At 47.6% G+C, this 20,160-nt stretch overlaps 1 protein-coding gene across 1 annotated transcript in view; it reads left to right on the forward strand.

Moving 5' to 3' along the window:
- Positions 1–426: 426 nt before the first annotated feature.
- TRAPPC9 (trafficking protein particle complex subunit 9) overlaps positions 427–20,160 on the forward strand; it is a 516,382-nt gene continuing 496,648 nt past the window's right edge. The window contains exons 1-7 of the mRNA XM_040431647.1: positions 427–470; positions 1,348–1,948; positions 4,702–4,847; positions 11,467–11,595; positions 13,270–13,296; positions 16,347–16,468; positions 18,189–18,314. Of these exons, the coding sequence (XP_040287581.1) occupies positions 1,365–1,948; positions 4,702–4,847; positions 11,467–11,595; positions 13,270–13,296; positions 16,347–16,468; positions 18,189–18,314 (1,134 nt within the window). The 5' untranslated portion in view covers positions 427–470; positions 1,348–1,364. The remainder of the gene's footprint in view (positions 471–1,347; positions 1,949–4,701; positions 4,848–11,466; positions 11,596–13,269; positions 13,297–16,346; positions 16,469–18,188; positions 18,315–20,160) is intronic.

Genomic DNA, 20,160 nt, shown 5'->3' on the forward strand with positions numbered 1-20,160 from the left:
AGAAAAAAAGCGGAATATCAAGCAAATGTTACTGATCTACAGCGCCATCTAGAGTTTAGCGCCGTCTCTGCCCTGTTTCCCTCTGCTCTTAATAGCCCTGGTAACTGGTGACGCGTACCTTGCTAAAATATGATTGGTTCATTGTCAAAACAACAAGCTGGGAGCGGGCTGAGCTGCTCCAATCGTCAAGCTATGGAATGTACCATCTTATTCTTAACATAAGGGGGTACTGATTTATTCTAATTTATAAAAACGCCGCTTCGTGGTTCCTGGTTACGTAAGCGATAGTTATAGAATGTCTGGGTGTGATCAGTGACGGCCTCCACCTTCTTCGGGTTGAGGGAGAGTTGCCTTTATAATTATACCCCCCCCCCCTTGCTCAATCGAGTTGTGGGCGTGGCCGACCAGCTCCTCCTCGTTCGAAAGCAGGAAGTGGCAGGCAGTGTTGGGAGAGAGGAGCTGAGAGACAGGTGGGTGATTGGCAGCTGCTGCCCCCTGCTGTTCGCTGCCTCTCTGCATGCTGTGTGCGGCGTCATCAGGGGCCCCTCTGTGTCTCCTTAGTCCATACATTTGAAGCCATTGTTTTGTCCTTGGTTCTTTATATAGGACCTATACACCTGACATGTATATAGTCTGAGGGATATATGTACATGGTAATACATCACTTGGGGCCCCAGGTACTGATATTATGTGGCCCCTGCACCTATACCCAGCTATAAGGACAGTTTAGCCTCTACTGTCAGGGAATTTATATGTTGTATTGTGGGGCCCCTGAGAATACCATTCACACAGGAGCCCATATATCTCGCAGTAGGTGCCCCCGGCAGTTCTGCTATAATCGGCCCCTGGTGGTCATATTGACCTTGGGTACCATGCAGGCCCGTCATTCTTGGTATAGGGCCCGGTATGTTATGCATTCATTAGGGCCCCTCTGTTGCTTTGCGACCAGCTCAGTCTGTCTGGGTCATACAACCATATGCAATATTTTGTGGCCCAGTAGATCTGGAGTCGGGGCCCCCCCATAATTATAATTGTCATTCATTTTTTTTGGGGGGGGCGGGGCACATAATTTTTTCACCCCTTTTATTTTTGGGGCCCCAAGTCCTGCATCAGGATCCCCTGCGTTTAAGACTCCATGTAGCTTGGTATGCCAATAGGTATCTTCTCATTGCATGACCGTACCTGTCCAGCACAAGGGCCCCCGGCACCAGTGAGACACATATTTTAGGGCCCATGCACATTGTGTATTGCAATAGGCAGATGACTGAATAATGTGGCCCCGAAGACGATTGTTTTGGGGCCCCCCCCTCTCTCTTCAGGGTCCTCACCGTTCTTCTCTCTTTACAGGAGCTTCACGTGGCAGAATGAGTGTCCCAGATTACATGCAATGTGCCGAGGACCACCAGACCCTCCTGGTGGTGGTTCAGTACGTGGGGGTCTTAAAAAGTGAGAATTTCTTCAAGATCTACAAGCGCATCTCCTCAGTGTCTCAAGTGAACGTCAGCAACTCTCAGCGCGTCTTGTACATCCGCTATCGCCATCAGTACCTGGTGGAGAACAACGACTGGGGAGACTTCCAGACCCACCGGAAGGTGGTGGGCCTCATCTGTGTGGCTGAATGCGGCCTCCCTAACGAGCTGTCCCCCATATTCCGGAAATACGAGCAGAACAAGGAGGTCTACAGCTCCACCCTGTACGACTCCAGGCTCTTTGTGTTTGGGCTGAAGGAAGAGCCGGCCGATCAGTCCCGGACCGACAGAGCCTTCTACCCCAGCTATGACGACTGTGAGTCCGTGGAGAAGCAGGTGGAGGACTTCATCCAGTCCTTGCACATTGTGTTGGAGAGCAAAAGGCTGGACAGGACCAGCGAGAAGTCCGGGGAGAAGATCCCGCTGCTCTATGTGCCGTATGAGAAGAAGGATTTTGTAGGGCTGGATCCGGACAGCAGGTTTGTGCAGATGGACTGTTAGGGGCTCTACCCAACAAACATGCTGCAAAGGAGGGTAGAATCCGACCAGAGACGTCTACGTTGTGCGGCTGATCTCTTCATCACATGGATCATATAAATGTAGAGTCACCGGCCCACATTACTAATGTCCACGCACCTGGACACTGCTGTAAACTGCACCAAAACCTGGTGCATCTAGTTCTGCAGGAAGCCTCTATGCCTAGCTCAAGGGGTGTGGCTTTCCAGTAAATGGGTGTGGCTTTCCCAGGAAGGGGGAGTGACCTGACATGCACAATAATGTTAGCGTAAAATTCTGTCTCACTAGACAAAACATCCTGCACCAGAATTATCATCCAGATTCAGCCCCTGTGATAAATTTGGTGCAGGTCTAGACTGTGTAAAGGTTAAAGGGGTTCTCCTGGCATCAATATCAGATCGGCGGGGGTCCGACACCCCCGCTGATCAGCTGTATGAAGGGAAGGCGCGTGGAGTGATCGCGTGCCGCCTCTCTTCATGCTTGCTGTAGAAATAGCAGCACCGAGCAGGAAGTGAGAAGGTGGACGGCACTCGCGCACCTTCCCTTCATACAGCTAATTGCCGGGTGGGACCTATTCTGAGGAAAGGTCATTAATATCAAAAGCCCGGAGAACCCCTTTAAGTAAATCGTACATACATTACATTACTTATCCTGTACTGTACTGAGAGTTATGTCCTGTATTATACTCCAGAGCTGCACTCACTATTCTGCTGGTGCAGTCACTGTGTACATACATTACATTACTTATCCTGTACTGATCCTGAGTTACATCCTGTATTATACTCCAGAGCTGCACTCACTATTCTGCCGGTGCAGTCACTGTGTACATACATTACTTATCCTGTACTGATCCTGAGTTACATCCTGTATTATACTCCAGAGCTGCACTCACTGTTCTGCTGGTGCAGTCACTGTGTACATACATTACATTACTTATCCTGTACTGATCCTGAGTTACATCCTGTATTATACTCCAGAGCTGCACTCACTATTCTGCTGGTGCAGTCACTGTGTACATACATTACTTATCCTGTACTGATCCTGAGTTACATCCTGCATTATACTCCAGAGCTGCACTCACTATTCTGCTGGTGCAGTCACTGTGTACATTACATTACTTATCCTGTACTGATCCTGAGTTACATCCTGTATTATACTCCAGAGCGGCACTCACTATTCTGCTGGTGCAGTCACTGTGTACATACATTACATTACTTATCCTGAGTTACATCCTGTATTATACTCCAGAGCTGCACTCACTATTCTGCTGGTGCAGTCACTGTGTACATACATTACATTACTTATCCTGTACTGATCCTGAGTTACATCCTGTATTATACTCCAGAGCTGCACTCACTATTCTGCCGGTGCAGTCACTGTGTACATACATTACTTATCCTGTACTGATCCTGAGTTACATCCTGTATTATACTCCAGAGCTGCACTCACTGTTCTGCTGGTGGAGTCACTGTGTACATACATTACTTATCCTGTACTGATCCTGGGTTACATCCTGTATTATACTCCAGAGCTGCACTCACTATTCTGCTGGTGCAGTCACTGTGTACATACATTACTTATCCTGTACTGATCCTGAGTTACATCCTGTATTATACTCCAGAGCTGCACTCACTATTCTGCTGGTGCAGTCACTGTGTACATACATTACTTATCCTGTACTGATCCTGAGTTACATCCTGTATTATACTCCAGAGCGGCACTCACTATTCTGCTGGTGGAGTCACTGTGTACATACATTACATTACTTATCCTGTACTGATCCTGAGTTACATCCTGTATTATATTCCAGAGCTGCACTCACTGTTCTGCTGGTGGAGTCACTGTGTACATACATTACATTACTTATCCTGTACTGATCCTGAGTTACATCCTGTATTATACTCCAGAGCTGCACTCACTATTCTGCTGGTGCAGTCACTGTGTACATACATTACTTATCCTGTACTGATCCTGAGTTACATCCTGTATTATACTCCAGAGCTGCACTCACTATTCTGCTGGTGCAGTCACTGTCTACATACATTACTTATCCTGTACTGATCCTGAGTTACATCCTGTATTATACTCCAGAGCTGCACTCACTATTCTGCTGGTGCAGTCACTGTGTACATACAATACTTATCCTGTACTGATCCTGAGTTACATCCTGTATTATACTCCAGAGCTGCACTCACTATTCTGCTGGGGGAGTCACTGTGTACATACATTACATTACTTATCCTGTACTGATCCTGAGTTACATCCTGTATTATACTCCAGAGCTGCACTCACTGTTCTGCTGGTGGAGTCACTGTGTACATACATTACATTACTTATCCTGTACTGATCCTGAGTGACATACTGTATTATACTCCAGAGCTGCACTCACTATTCTGCTGGTGCAGTCACTGTGTACATACATTACATTACTTATCCTGTACTGATCCTGAGTTACATCCTGTGTTATACTCCAGAGCTGCACTCACTATTCTGCTGGTGGAGTCACTGTGTATGTACATTACAGTATCTTCTAGTTTTCCCCACTTACAAGCTTTGTGCAGACACTGAACATGCAGGGATTGCTGGGTTTTCAGCTCTGATGCCTGCAGCATTGTGAGTGTAGCTCTGGTCTCTTACGTCTGTCGGCTGCTCTCTCTCTTCAGCGTCTCCATGTTGTACACGTATGTAACCGGTCATGTTGCTGCTTCTCCTGTAGGCATTACAAGAAGCGGTGTCAGGGTCGTATGCGGAAACACGTGGGGGATCTAAGCCTGCAGGCTGGGATGCTGCAGGACGCCCTCGTCCATTATCACATGGCTGTGGAGCTCCTGCGAGCCGTCAATGACTTTGTGTGGCTGGGAGGTAAGAGATGAGAGATCAGTCATGGACTGGAATAAATCATGACTCCACCGGTTTTTATAAGTGTGTGGGGTTTATCAGAAGGGTTGGGGCTACAGTACAGTGTCTTTAAAGATGGCTCCCGCTCCAGAGCTGAGTGGGCACCATAGCTGCCAGGCGCCTGCTGTTTCACACAGTACGCACCCGGGGCTGATATCTGCAATCGTCAATACTGCCGTTTAACCCATCAGATGCCATGTTCATATGTGACTACGGCATCTGAAAAAACCCGAACTGGAAGCGCGCACTTCCCGTGCAGGAACGCCTTCCCCTGGCTGTGATCGGGGATGGTGTTCCTTAGTAGTAATAGGCAGAGCCTGTACAAGGCTTCTTGACCTGTTACTGGTATATCCCAGTGCAGCCCTGCAGGTGGCAGCACTGCAATGGAACATAGAATTTTGTATTCAGTAATGGATAAAAAAAAAATGTAATGAATGATTGGCCAAAAAAAAGTTACAAAAAAGTTTTGAAAAATATAAGAAAAAAATATATAAAAATTCAAATCATCCCCCTTTCCCCAAAATGAAAATAGGCATGTAGGCATTGCTGTGTCTGAAAATGCCCATATAATTATTTATCTCATATGGTGAATGGCATAATGGAAAAAAGAATTAAAAATGGCCAATTCGCTGTTTTTTTGTTTGTTGTTGCTTTACCCCCCCCAAAAAAAAATGAATAAAAAGTGATAAGAAAAAGTCATAGACACTCCAAAATGGTATCGATAAAAAGTACAGATCGTCCTGCAAAAAATGAGCCCCCCCACACAGCTCCGTTATATGAAAATAGCATTTTTTTTCCAGAGTTTTTATTTTTTCCCCCAGGATTAACACACAAGAAAAATAATAGAAATGTGGTATAGTTGTAAATCGGACGAGTCAGTTTTACCGCATAATAAATACCGTAAAATTTAAGACTTCTAAAACTGGCGGAATTGCATATTTTTTCCAATTCGACCACATTTAGAATTTTTTTCTGCTGCATCCTATGGAATATTAAATGGTGCCATTTGAAAGTAAAACTCGTCCCGCGAAAACGAGCCTTCAAAAGGAATGTGTGAATTCAAAAATAAAAAAGTTATGGCCCTGGGACGGCGGGGAGTAAAAAATGAAAACGCAAAAACAGAAAATCGTCCGGTAATGAAGTGGTTAATTTCCTCCAGAGCCCTGCACGAGCTCTAGCGCCGCCTTCCGCCGGCTCACCGTAGCCGTAGATGTGATTTACCGGTGCACTGACTTTGGGCATTTGGTTTAGACTGGTCTGTGAATCGCTAGTCTACGTAAATCTGCCCCAAAGTTTATGTAACGCCTCAGAACTTCATTCCATTGATTTTACTGATGCAAGGGGTGTGGCCAGGGCTGGAAAGGGGTTTAGGCCCCGCCCCTCCTTGAACTGAAGCCCTCAGTTGCATATAGAATAAAAGTCTTCTTAATCGCTTGTATCATTGGGGGACACAGAAGACCACGGGTATAGCTGCTGCCACTAGGAGGCATCATGAAGCAAAAAAAAAAGTGTTAGCTCCTCCCCTCAGCTATACCCCTCCTGCAGACACTGAGCTAATCAGTTTTAGCTTAGTGTCCGTAGGAGGCAGACCTCCCTGTTTTGCAGGTCTGTTGATTTTTTTCTTTTGATTTTTCTCTTTCTCTTTCCTTTGGCTGGGCTGCTGGCAGTCTCCAATCTGCCTGCGTTCCCACCCAAGAGACGGGAGTCCAGGGGTTACCCAAGCCCGCTGCTCGTTCCCGATCTTCAGAAGGCAAGGAGGACCAGAGGTTCCTAAAGCCTCTGTATCCCGTCACCAGGTCCGGCTTCCGCTAAGTGTAAAATGCTTCCTGGACTGGAGACAGCTGGGGGTTTAGATTTGAGCTGTATGTAATTAAAAACGATATATATTATTAACCCTTGGAGCTATCTGGGCCTGTTCTGGACCTAGTTCCCACCGCCATTCCATAATCAGAGTTCTTACCACTACAGCTGGATACATACGTCCGGTTGCGCTACTTTCCTTTAATAAGCGGCAGTCTTGCGCTACCGCTGAATACTGCATTCCCTGTAGTTCCGTAGGCGAAGTCGTTTCACTACCACTGGATTCTGTAGGTCCTGTCACATTCCCCTCCTTCCATAGGCGGAATATGTGCGCCTACCACTGGACCCTGCACAGCCTGTAGCATTACCCTCCTTCCATAGGCGGAGTAATGGCACTACCACTGGACCCTGCACAGCCTGTAGCATTACCCTCCTTCCATAGGCGGAGTAATGGCACTACCACTGGACCCTGCACAGCCTGTAGCATTACCCTCCTTCCATAGGCGGAGTAATTGCACTACCACTGGACCCTGCACAGCCTGTAGCATTACCCTCCTTCCATAGGCGGAATATGTGCGCCTACCACTGGACCCTGTACAGCCTGTAGCATTACCCTCCTTCCATAGGCGGAGTAATGGCACTACCACTGGACCCTGCACAGCCTGTAGCATTACCCTCCTTCTATAGGCGGAATATGTGCGCCTACCACTGGACCCTGTACAGCCTGTAGCATTACCCTCCTTCCATAGGCGGAGTAATGGCACTACCACTGGACCCTGCACAGCCTGTAGCATTACCCTCCTTCCATAGGCGGAGTAATTGCACTACCACTGGACCCTGCACAGCCTGTAGCATTACCCTCCTTCCATAGGCGGAATATGTGCGCCTACCACTGGACCCTGTACAGCTTGTAGCATTACCCTCCTTCCATAGGCGGAGTAATTGCACTACCACTGGATACGGTACAACCTATAGCATTGCCCTCTATTTTCATTTGACGGGGTGTTTGCACTTGCCTCTCAATTCTATTCATTCTGTGTCATCACTCTCTAGCATTACCCTCCTTCCATAGGCGGAGTAATTGCACTTGCACTGGATACCGGACGTCCTGTAGCATTACCCTCCTTCCATAGGCGGAGTAGTTGCTCTACCACTGGTTCCTATACAGATTATCGCATTATCCTCCTTCATTAGGCGGGTAACTGCACTTCCACCGGATACCATATGTCATGTTGCATTTCCCCCTCCGCAGGCGCAGTAATTGCACTAATACTGGTAATCATCTGTCCTTGCATACTGTAGATCCTTTAGCATTACCCTCCTTCCATTGGCGGAGTAGTTGCACGACCAGTAATGCTTACACTACCAGTCGACCCGGTACATCTTGTCTGGTTTCCCTCTTTTCAGCAGCGGAGTGCTTTTCTACCTCTGGAAGCTGTCTATCTTATCGCATTTTCCGTCTTTCTTAGATCTCTTTCACACGCTCCATGGCCGTATTGTGGACCGCATTTGCGGATCCGCAATACACGGGCACCGTTCCCTGTGCATTTTGCATCACGGATGCGGACCCATTTACTTCAATGGGTCCGCAAATCCGTACATGAGGAACGGAACCCTACGGGAGCACTACGGAGTGTTTCCGTGGGGTTTCGTCCCGTACTTCCATTCCGCAAAAAGATAGAACATGTCCTATCTTTTTGCGGAATGGCCGCATTGCGGACCCTTTAAAGTGAATGGTTCCGCAATCCTCTGCGGCTGCCCCACGGTGGGTGTTCGTGCACTGCGCCCTGCAATTTGCGGGCCGAAGCACGGCCACGGGGCGCACGCGTTCGTGTGCAAGGGGCCTTAGGTGGAGTAATCGCTTGAAAGTTGACAACCGCGACTACTCTCACTTCTTCCTTGTCGCATTGCATCCTGTTCCATGGATGGCCTATTGCTAGACTCGGTCCCTGCAGTCGCCTTATCCCCCGTCATAGGTGGTATTTTGGCACTACTACTGGATACTGTGACTACACCACACTATCCCCTTCCTCAGGTAGTCATTGTTTGGATTGGTGTCAGGCGCCTACGTGGCAGCCTCTGTCTTCCAGATAGGACTGTAGCTGACAGGCGGTTGACTCAACGCGCTCGGCGTCCATTCTCTCTGCTTGCCACTTTCCTTCCTTCTCAAGTGGAGGATTGCGCTGGCACCATCTTCTTGGTGACTACTGCTGTTTGGCCTCATTTTCAGGGGGAGCCTCTCCTCTGGCCCTAGAGACCATAGTGTGCTATGGCTTCCCCCCATGAGGCAGCCTGGCGCCGGCCTTAGATTTTGTGACTACTCCTGTTCCGTGGCCACTACTGTGGGACTCGCACTATTCCTCCTTCTAGGGGTGGAACCTTCTCGCTAGTTGTAGCTGTGATTGTGCCCACATTTCCTTCTCACAGGTGGCACTGTGCTCCTGTTCTGCCATCACCGGGTGCGATAGGTCCTCCAGGCCTCCTATGTATGGTGTACCTGAGGCGCTGGCTGACAGGGACTCTTATTCCCTATAGTGCGGTCATCTGCCCGCACCATGACATGCTGCAGCTGGGCGGTTTGCTCACTTCTCGTGGGTATTAGTACGGTTTTCTGTGCATGGTATAACCTGCCGATTTCTATGGCGCTGGCTTCGTGCCTTCTTCCCTTCACATGTGGTGCATCGCCTCTACCATCTACTACGGTGACAGCATCAGCGTTGCCTCCTTGTGGTTTTGGGAATGCCCTTAGTCAGTTTGCATGGCTCCCCTCCCCGGGTAGAGCGGTCGTACTGTCCTTGTTCTCACCCCTAAATACTGGTTCCCTACTGAGCCTCATCAGCCTCTTCTACTTCTCCCCTGCCGCAGGGCGAGTAGTGGCACTTTCTCCGCTCGGCCAGTTTCCATAGCCATTGAGTTCTCGTATGCCCCCTTTCTGCTGTAGAGTGCCTACGCGGGTGGGATTGGTTCTGTTACCATACTTGTGGTGTTCGGGGTCCACACTCCCTTCCTGTCGCAGTATTTATTCCATCTGTGGTTCCTTTCGGCCCCTTTTGTGCATTCCTTGGATAACCCCATTCTTTTCTTCGTTAGGCGGGGTTGTTCCGCAGTGGCGGTCGACAGTGTCTGATGAGTTTACACAACTTTCATGTTTTCGTCCCTTTGGTCTAGGTGTTTTTTTTTCTTCAGCTTCCGGTTAGGTCTTTCCATGCCGTATCTGACGGCTTCTCACCGCTCTTGTTCTGGAATTTAATGTCCTCCTCTACTTATCACATTGGCGTTCCCCTTGGGGAACACTCTTATGCAGCAAACCCCTTGGCCGTAGGTCTGAAGCGGACGTTTTTGCTTCCGGAGGACACTTTTTTTCCTGCCGGGTTACTCCCCTCCTTTTTTGTGGTTTGGGTCGGTTTCACTGCCTTGTTCCCATGGACTTTCTTCACTCCCTCAAGAACTTTTTCTTGTGGGCCATTTTCATGCCTGTCATCCAGGTTCTCTAGCCCTGCCTTGTTCGTCATGGTCCCGCTGGAGTAGTTTTTTCTTCTGGCAGCCTGTTATGGTTTTGGGGCCTTGCCTTCTGGCACCCCTACTTTGTCCCCGTCACATCTGCATTTCTCTGTCCTTGATATCCAGACACCATTTTTACTTCATCTTCTTTCAATCCGTTTTCCTCTGAGTGGTTCCCTTTTTTCTTCTCTCACCATGTTGTGTCTGTTGATGGCTCTAGGATGGTTTTTTCCTGGGGTTCTGACCCATGGATATCACTTCCTCAGAAGTCTTCTGGATCCAGGCTAGGTGTCTCTCTCCTGTATCTTCTGCAGTCTCCTAAGCCGTGACTTCTATTCCCTGGACTGTTCTTCTCCTGCCCAGCTGGAGCCTCTGCTGTTCAGCCGCTCCCTGGCTGGCCTTCCTAGGAATGGGTCTTCCTGGCCCTATTCAGGGTTCCGGGCGTGTCCTTCCCCACAGCCTTGGATTCGTTCTGGTCTTGTTCCCTCCCCATGATACTGCTCTTTAACGTCCCATGGTCTTCTGTGTCCTTTTTTTTTTTTTTGTGCTTACCTGTAAAATCCTTTTCTCGCTGAGTTCACTGGGGGACACAGCTCCCACCCCGTAAGTACATTGCTGGCGCTCCTTGAAGGGTCCCTCCGGTTCTGGATTCAGACCCATCTTCGCCTTTCTTACTTTTTATTGTTTTCTGTTGGCCTCTCCTTGCTGCGCCTACTGCTTTCACACCAACTGATCAGCTCAGGGTCTGCAGGAGGGGTATAACTGAGGGGAGGAGCTTAGTGTCGCCCCCTAGTGGCAGCAGCTATACCCGTGGCCTTCTGTGCCCCAGTGAAGGGTTTTACAAGTAAGCACAAAACATCCTATTTTCTCAGGAACGCTGCAAGCGATTTTCACGAGACGGGTATCGTTTTAATCAGCAGGATAAACCTGACCAGACAGTATACTTCCTATAATAGTGTTGATCCTGCTGACAAGTGCTCTTTAAAACGTTCCTGCAGATTCAGACACGTGTGAGATATCCCAAGTTTCCTATAACTGGAAATATCATCTTTAAGCCAGGAAATAAAGTAATTTAATGTAAAATCATGGCTGTCTGCTTCCAGGAGCAGCGCCACCCCTGTTTGTAGGTTGTTTCCGGTATTGCAGCTGCATTGAAATAAGTCGCGCTGAGCCGCAGTACCGCACACAACCGTAGGACACGTGTGATGCCGTTTTTAGTAAGGAAGCAGCCATGTTCTTCTAGTCCTCGGGCACGTTGTAATCGGTATGTCTTCTGCTGCAGCTGCTCTGGAAGGACTCTGCTCGGCGTCTGTGATACATCATTACCCGGCAGGAACAGGCGGGAAGACGGGGGCCCGCCGGACGCAGAATGTGGCCTCCTCTGCTGATGCTGGGAAGAGGCACAGACCAGGTATGATGGGGTGGAGCGAGGATTTTGTGTGGGGAGCAGCATTATTTCTACACATTAATACGCATTAGTCTATTGGGGGCTGGAGCTGCCATTTTCGGCAGGGCTGGTCGACAGTCTAATGTGTGTGGGGAGCTCCCAGGGCTCCCGATAGCTGAAAATTCCCCGATCCTTTTGTTCTCCCAGGAGAGAAGCAGCACCACAGGATCTGCCACTTCCACCTGTCCTCCTACAATTGTACATAGATAGTCCTGCTCTCAGCTGAAGGTTTGTTACAATTGTATCCAGTGTAGACAATGATCTGGGAGGTAAAGGCTCCATTCACACGTCCGCAATTGTGCGGAACGGGTGCGGACCCATTCATTCTCTATGGGGACTGAATGGATGCAGAGAGCACACTATGTGCTCTCCGCATCCGCATTTCCGAAGCGCGCCCCCGATCTTCCTGTCCGCAGCTCCGGAAAAACATAGAGCATGTCCTATTATTGTCCGCAATTGAATAGGCATTTCTATGGGGGTGCTGGCCGGGTGTATTGCGGATCCGCAATGCACTACGGACGTGTGAATGGACCCAAATACAGCAGCAGCCGGTGCATAGTTCTCTCTGCTAGTTTGTTACAATGTATCAGTCTGTTTAGGTCACAGAGCATTGTTTAGACTGGATACAATTGTAACAAAGCCTCAGCTGAGAGCAGGACAGGCTATGGACAGGCTTACTGCATCCGAATTCAAAAAAGGAGTCTTCTCTTAGACTGGAAATGGTGCTAAATTGTAACGCAAACCCTTTAGGCTAAATGCACCTGATCAGGATTCCGCTCGGAAAATCCGCCCCGTAGGTCATGTATATTGTATTCCATGAGAAATTGAAATTCTCATGCACACGATGCAGATTTTTTTTCAGCGCAGATTTTGACCTACGGTGCGTGTTTTAGGGTAAATGCACACGTTCAGGATTTATGTGCGGACAATCCCCACTGAAATCTGCAGATGTGCGCAGGGAAATCCGTGCGGTCAATCCACATCAATTGGTGCGGATTTTACTGTCCCCATTGACGTGAATTGAGAAAATCCAGAGGTCAAAATCCGCATGGAAAAAATCTGCATCATGTGCATGAGAATTTCAAATTCTCGTAGCATACAATATACATGACCTACGGTGCAGATACTGATCCTGAGCATTTAGTCTTAGAATCCGCAGCGTGTCCATTTATTTTATTTTTTTGCTGACCGGATTTTCTCCATTCACTTAAATGGGGAAAGTAAAATCCTCAGGCAGAAAATCCACATGAAATCTGCCTGTAAATTGGCACCATCTGATGCAGATTGACCGCACGGATATCCCTGCGCACACCTGCAGATTGTCCGCACATAAATCCTGAACGTGTGCATTTACCCTTGGCTAGGTCATCAGTGTGTGATCACTGGGGGTCTGACTGCTGGGACCCCCGGAGCTCACAAGAAGCTCCAGTGAGTTGTGTGGGACTGCTGAGTGCCGTGCTGGGATATATTGGTCAGTCCCATACACGCCACTGCTCCATGTATGCAGGAAATTTGGGGATCTCCCCTTGGATCAGGGCACTGGAGATCTGCTTTCTGGGAGTTATGATTGGATCATTTGTGACGTCTCTGACACTAAATCTTTCTTTCTCTTTTTTTTCTGCCTCTTAATGTTCCTAGGTGCTCAGGAGGTTCTTATAGACCCAGGTAAGTGCACAAATCCCGGGCTCACTGTCGCCCCCTGCTGAGTAACTTGCGTATGCCCAGAAGAGCGGGGGAAGGGAGGTGACAACTTGGCTCATTCCAGGTCCTGACTACAGGATTTCTGAATATCTATACATCATACATTTGGTGGGCTAAAATGGCAACAGTCAGTACAGCGCCGAGGAATATGTTGGTGCCATAAAAGCAGCATAAGGCCTCATGCACATGACAGTATTTTTTCACGGTCCGCAAAACGGGGTTCCGTTGGTCCATGATCCGTGACCGTTTTTTCGTCCGTGGGTCTTCCCTGATTTTTGGAGGATCCACGGACATGGATCCGTCCTGACTTACAATGCAAGTCAATGGGGACGGATCCGTTTGACGTTGACACAATATGGTGCAATTGCAAACGGATCCGTCCCCCATTGACTTTAAATGTAAAGTCAGGAGTCCCTATTATACCATCGGATCGGAGTTTTCTCCAATCCGATGGTATATTTTAACTTGAAGCGTCCCCATCACCATGGGAACGCCTCTATGTTAGAATATACTGTCGGATATGAGTTAGATCGTGAAACTCAAATCCGACAGTATATTCTAACACAGAGGCGTTCCCATGGTGATGGGGACGCTTCAAGTTAGAATATACTAAGAACTGTGTACATGACTGCCCCCTGATCTCTTACAGGGGGCTGTGATCCGCACAATTAACCCCTCAGGTGCCGCACGATCATTGGTGGCAGCGGAGATCCGCACAATTAACCCCCCCCGATCATTGGTGGCAGCGGAGAGTTCCGATCGGAGTCCCAGTTTAATCGCTGGGGCTCCGATTGATAACCATGGTAACCAGGACGCTACTGCAGTCCTGGTTGCCATGGTTACTTAGCAATATTAGAAGCATCATACTTACCTGCTGCGCTGTCTGTGACCGGCCGGGAGCTCCTCCTACTGGTAAGTGACAGGTCTGTGCGGCGCATTGCTTAATGATCTGTCACTTACCAGTAGGAGGAGCTCCTGGCCAGTCAGACAGCACAGCAGGTAAGTATGATGCTTCTAATATTGCTAAGTAACCATGGCAACCAGGACTGCAGTAACGTCCTGGTTGCCATGGTTACCAATCGGAGCTCCAGCGATTAAACTGGGACTCCGATCAGAACTCTCCGCTGCAGCACCTGAGGGGTTAATTGTGCGGATCACAGCCCCCTGTAAGAGATCGGGTGCTGCCAGGCAGCAGGGGGCAGTCATGTACACAGTTCTCAGTATATTCTAACTTGAAGCGTCCCCATCACTATGGGAACGCCTCTGTGTTAGAATATACTGTCGGATATGAGTTTTCACAAAGTGAAAACTCATATCTGAAAAAGCTTTTATGCAGACGGATCAGTGATCCGTCTGTGTGAAAGTTGCCAACGGCCACGGATCATGGACGCGGATGCCAATCTTGTGTGCATCCGTGTTTTTTCACGGACCCATTGACTTGAATGGGTCTGTGAACCGTTGTCCGTCAAAAAAATAGGACAGGTCATATTTTTTTGACGGACAGGAAACACGGATCACGGATGCGGCTGCAAAATGGTGCATTTTCCGATTTTTTTCACAGACCCATTGAAAGTCAATAGGTCCGCGAAAAAAAATGGAAAACGGCACAACGGCCACGGATGCACAAAACGGTCGTGTGCATGAGGCCTAAATCGTAGAAATAAAGTAATAAAATAAGTATTAGCCTTGTGCCGGAATCAGGGGCGCTCTTTGTATTTTGCTCCAATAATACAGTGCCGAAAGGGCTGGTCACTATAGGGGTATCTAATAGAGGTTGCCAAAAATGGACAGCCCCTTTAAGGATTATTACAGAGACATACATTTGCCCCAGAATGTGTTCCCACCGCTCCCACACCACCTGTTAAATCCAGTGAATTCATTGGCCGGTATGACATGAGCCTCTTTTATCGGGCAGGCTGAATCCCGTGTGTCGTGCCCCGCCCTCTCTTCCTCTTGGCTGTGTGTAGCTTTTATGGCCTGGCCTGGCATAGCAGAGAGAAGTTTTTGGCTAGGCTCATGCCGTGACACCCAGTACATTTCTTGTCACAAATGATTGGCAGGGTCCCCCAAGTGCGGGAGTTGCTCTTACCATACCATACTGGTGGCCCACTGTTGGGGCCCTCTGCACCCGAGGAGAACCGACAGGTAAATTCCCATTGGGGCTCATGCACACGACCATATGTATTTTGTGGTCCGCAAACAATATGGATGACGTCCGTGTGCATTCAGTATTTTGCGGAACGGAACAGTCCTATCCTTGGCTGTAATGCGGACAATAATAGGACATGTTCTATTTTTTTGCAGAACGGAAATACGAACATACGGAAACAGAATGCACATGGAGTAACTTCCATTTTTTTTTCGCTGACCCATTGAAATGAATAGTTCCGCATACGGTCCGCAAAAAACCCCGGAATGGGCACGGAAAGAAAATACGTTTGTGTGCATGAGCCCTTGACATCAGTAGGCAGATGCAAAAAGTCCTCTAGAAGGAGAGCGGCTCCCTGCAGCAGCTCTCAGCCCTAGTCTATAGAAGAGGGTCCCAATCGAGGGACCTCCCTCTAAAACGTCTGGATACCCCAGTGTGACTTATGGAAAGGGCCTGTCTGACGTACACAGCCACTTAAAGGGGTTGTTTCAGGATAGGCCTTAAATATCAGATTGTTTTAAAGGCATTGTTCATGATTTTACTCTTGATGGCCTATCCTTCAGATTGGCGGCCGTCTGACACCCCACAACCGGTCCGATCAGCTATTTCAGGGACGCTCCTGCTCCAGAACTACACAGGTGCATCCATTGGCACTGGAGCTACTCTGAAAATAGCCGATTTGGGGTGTCGACCCCCCCCCCCCCTCCCCCGCCCACACACACTCCAATCTGAAATTGGTGGCCTAACCTAGGTCCTCAATAGTAAAATCCTGGACAACGCTTTTAAAACCGAGAACTATAGAACTGCACATAGTCTGAGAGGACGTAAGACTGCAGTGTTCCTTTAATGATGTTCATATTTCCAGGCGCTCTTTCCGCCAACGGGATAAACATGGACGCCAGCACAGAGATTGGACGTGCGAAGAACTGCCTGAACCCTGACGATATCATCGAGAAGTACAAGGAGGCCATCTCTTACTATGAAAAGGTGCGTTATAATTCTTCTCTTTGAATGTAAAGATGTAATGTAAAGATTGAAAGCTCCTATTCAGTGACTGCAAGCAGAGATCTTGAAAATTGGGGAATTTATGCACAAAATTGTATCTGGAAACTGTAAAAGCTTGATTTCCCGATGAAGGCCATTATTATTAGTACATGTGAGTGCGAGTTCTTAACCCCTTAAGTGTGTACATCCATAGGCGAAGTTTGGCATTTAAATATGGCGCCCGCTGCACTCGAGAGCAGAGACCTGCGGGCAGAAACTCGCTGCCATTGTCTGCATTCAGCCATCACGCCAGTCTCGTACATTTAATTCTTCAGATGCCATTGTCAAAAGTGACCACGGCATCTGAGCAATGAAAATGTGGGAGCCACATGCCCCGATAAGGCTTCCCCTGACTGAGATCGGGGAAGCTTTTACATTGCAGTGATAGGCCGGAGCCTGTTTGAGCCTCCTATACCCATTTATTATTATTTTTTATTATAAAATCGCCATTCATTCCATGGCGCTGTACATATAATAAGCGTGCACATACATAACAATAAGCATGAACAAGACGAGTTACAAACTGGTGCAGGAGGAGAGAATATACCTATCACTGGTATATTCCAATACAGGCCTGCAGGTGGCAGCACTGCATTGGAATATACTGAATGCTACCGGTATATTCTGTAATGGATAAAAATGTATTACAGAATGCAAAGGGCAATCTAATGATTGCTTGTTGTAGTCACCTAAACAAAAAAAAAAAAAGTTAAAGTTTTTCAAAATATATAAAAAATATAAAAGTACAAATCACCCCCTTTTCCCCAAAATTAAAATCTAAATAATAAAAAAAAAACATCATAGGCATCGCCGCGTCTAAAAACGCCTGAACAATTAAAATATAAAAAATATTTATACCATACAACAAACATAAAAAATAAAAAAAATGGCAAATTCAATTTCACTTCACCTCCACAATAAAATGGAATACAAGGAACAGATCGCCCCGCAAAAAATGAGCCCTCACATAACACCATAAATATAAAAAATTTTATGGGCGTCAGAAAATGGCGATAAAAAGAAAAATGATATAAATGTGGTATCCTTGTAATCGTACTGACTCGGAGAATGAAGAGCACGGGTCAGTTTTACCTATTAGGGAACTTTTTAAAAACAAAACCTGTAAAACTGGCAGAATTGTGTTTTGGAATTTTTTTCCAGCTTCCTACTACATCGTCTGCAATATTAAATGGTGCCATTAGAAAGTACAACTTGTCCCGCAAAAACCAAGCCCTAAGGCCTCATGCACACGGCCGTTGTTTTGGCCTATTCACTTCAATGGGGCCGCAAAAGATGCGGACAGCACTCCGTGTGCTGTCCGCATCCGTTGCTCTGTTCCGTGGCCCCGCAAAAAAATAAAATAACCTGTCCTATTCTTGTCCGCGCTTTGCGGACAAGAATAGGCAGTTATATTAAAGGCTGTCCGTGCCGTTCCGCAAATTGCGAAATGCGCACGGACGCCATCCGTGTTTTGCGGATCCGCGATTTTCAGACCGCAAAACGCACAACGGTCGTGTGCATGTAGCCTTATAAAAGAGCTATGGCTCTGGGAAGGCAGGGAATGAAAATCGAAAATGTGAAAACGGAACCCTGTCCGGATTTGGGGGTGGAGTGTCTGTGATTTTGGCTGGCGCCTTTTTATCATCACGTGTGTCTTCTTCAGTCCAAGCCGGCCGGAGTGATCGAGCTGGAAGCCTGTGTGAAGGCCGTCCGGGTCCTGGCCATACAGAAGAAGAGCATGGAGGCCTCAGAGTTTCTGCAGAATGTGGTCTACATCAATCTGCGCCAGGTGAGCTGCTGATGTTTTGAGAATTCCTCCAAGGCTGTGTCCGCGCTTTACAGAAGATTTGCAGCACTTTAAATTGAAGCAGATTTAAAGGACAGGTTGACTTTGTGATAATTTTTAATGGCTCTATAATAAAAATGATAATAGTGAAATGTAGGGGTGCACCGAAATTCCGGTGGCCGAAAATATCGGCCGAAAATGGGCCTAATCCGGTTCGGCCGATATTGGTACATATCGGCAGAAAATATGGGGTTTGGGATTTGTGGGATTTGTCACCCGCGCCGGGCGGGCGGTTTACTTTAAGTCACTGCATCTTTATTTTACCTTACAATCGTGACGCTCCAGTAACAACTCTGCAGGCAGAGCGGAGGGCGGCGTAACGTCACTTACTCACGTGACGCGCCTGCTCCGCCTCCTTCATTCATAAAGTGGGCGGAGCAGGCGCGTCACGTGAGTAAGTGACGTTACGCCGCCCTCCGCTCTGCCTGCAGAGTTGTTACTGGAGCGTCACGATTGTAAGGTAAAATAAAGATGCAGTGAGTGATGCTGTGAGCAGCAGGGCCGGGGCTGTTATGGGTAGGGGGATCGGTCTATGGCACTGCTATGGGGAGGGGGGATCTGTGCACTGCTATGGGGAAAGGGATCTGTGCACTGTTATGGGGAAAGGGATCTGTGCACTGTTATGGGGAAAGGGATCTGTGCACTGTTATGCCCATAACAGTGCACATATCCCCCCCTCCATAACAGCGCCACCCACAGATGAATTTCATTCATGAAAAAGAATTATTAATAAAATCATTAAAAAAAAAAGTATTTTAAAAGTATTTGGGCAAAAAGGCAGTTTCGGTTTCGGTTTTCGGTCAAGGGCATCCTGAATTTTCGGTTTCGGTTTCGGACCAGAATTTTCATTTCTGTGCACCCCTAGTGAAATGTAAAAAGTGATTTGGCACAGTCTAGATGAGAAATCTTGTACCGTTTAGTGTATGCAGCGCCTGTGCAGAGCTATGCGTCTTCAAGGCTACTGACTACCAACAAATCCTGTGTAGTCTGATCTGGCAGTCGTGTGCTCCTCTCCCTCTTCCACTGTCTGAAGGTTATCAAGAAGAGGAGGTAGTGACCATGTGGTCAGACTACACAGACTTTGTTTGTAGTCTGTAACCATGGAGACACACGGATCCGCATAGGAGCTGTATGCACAAAATAATAGGATCAAGACTATTTGTAAAGTTGCCTTTTAAAGAGGAACGGTCACCGCTCCTGACATGCCTGTTTTAATAGTTTCATGCCTTCCCTGTGTAACTTCTTTCCAGCTGCTGTGATCACAGTTGACCACTAGATGGCGACAGAGCTTTATAATTGTATATCATTACACAGTGTCTCTTGTATATTTATATATCTCTAGTTTAGTGAGTTATAGTTTACTTAAAATTAAAATAGTTTTTAATTAAAATTTAGCAAAAGTTACCTAAGGGTCCATTCACACGTCCGTTGTTTCTTTCCTGATCTGTTCCGTTTTTTGCGGAACAGATCTGGACCAGATCTGTACCCATTCATTTTCAATGGGTCCTGAAAAAAATCGGACAGCTCAATGTCTGATTTTTTTTCAGGACCCATTGAAAATGAATGGGTACAGATCTGGTCCAGATCTGTTCCGCAAAAAACGGAACAGATCAGGAAAGAAACAACGGACGTGTGAATGGACCCTAAATCAGGAGACATAATAGTGTATGGTAAGAATATTCCTATAGAAAACAAGGGCAAACTAATGTACACTCAATGTAGGCAGCTATTCCTCCCCACCCCCTATACAACATGCATGTATTTTTAATATGGAGAGGGTGATAACCCA

Source organism: Bufo bufo, chromosome 5, assembly GCF_905171765.1.
Source record: "Bufo bufo chromosome 5, aBufBuf1.1, whole genome shotgun sequence".
Taxonomy (NCBI): Eukaryota; Metazoa; Chordata; class Amphibia; order Anura; family Bufonidae; genus Bufo; species Bufo bufo.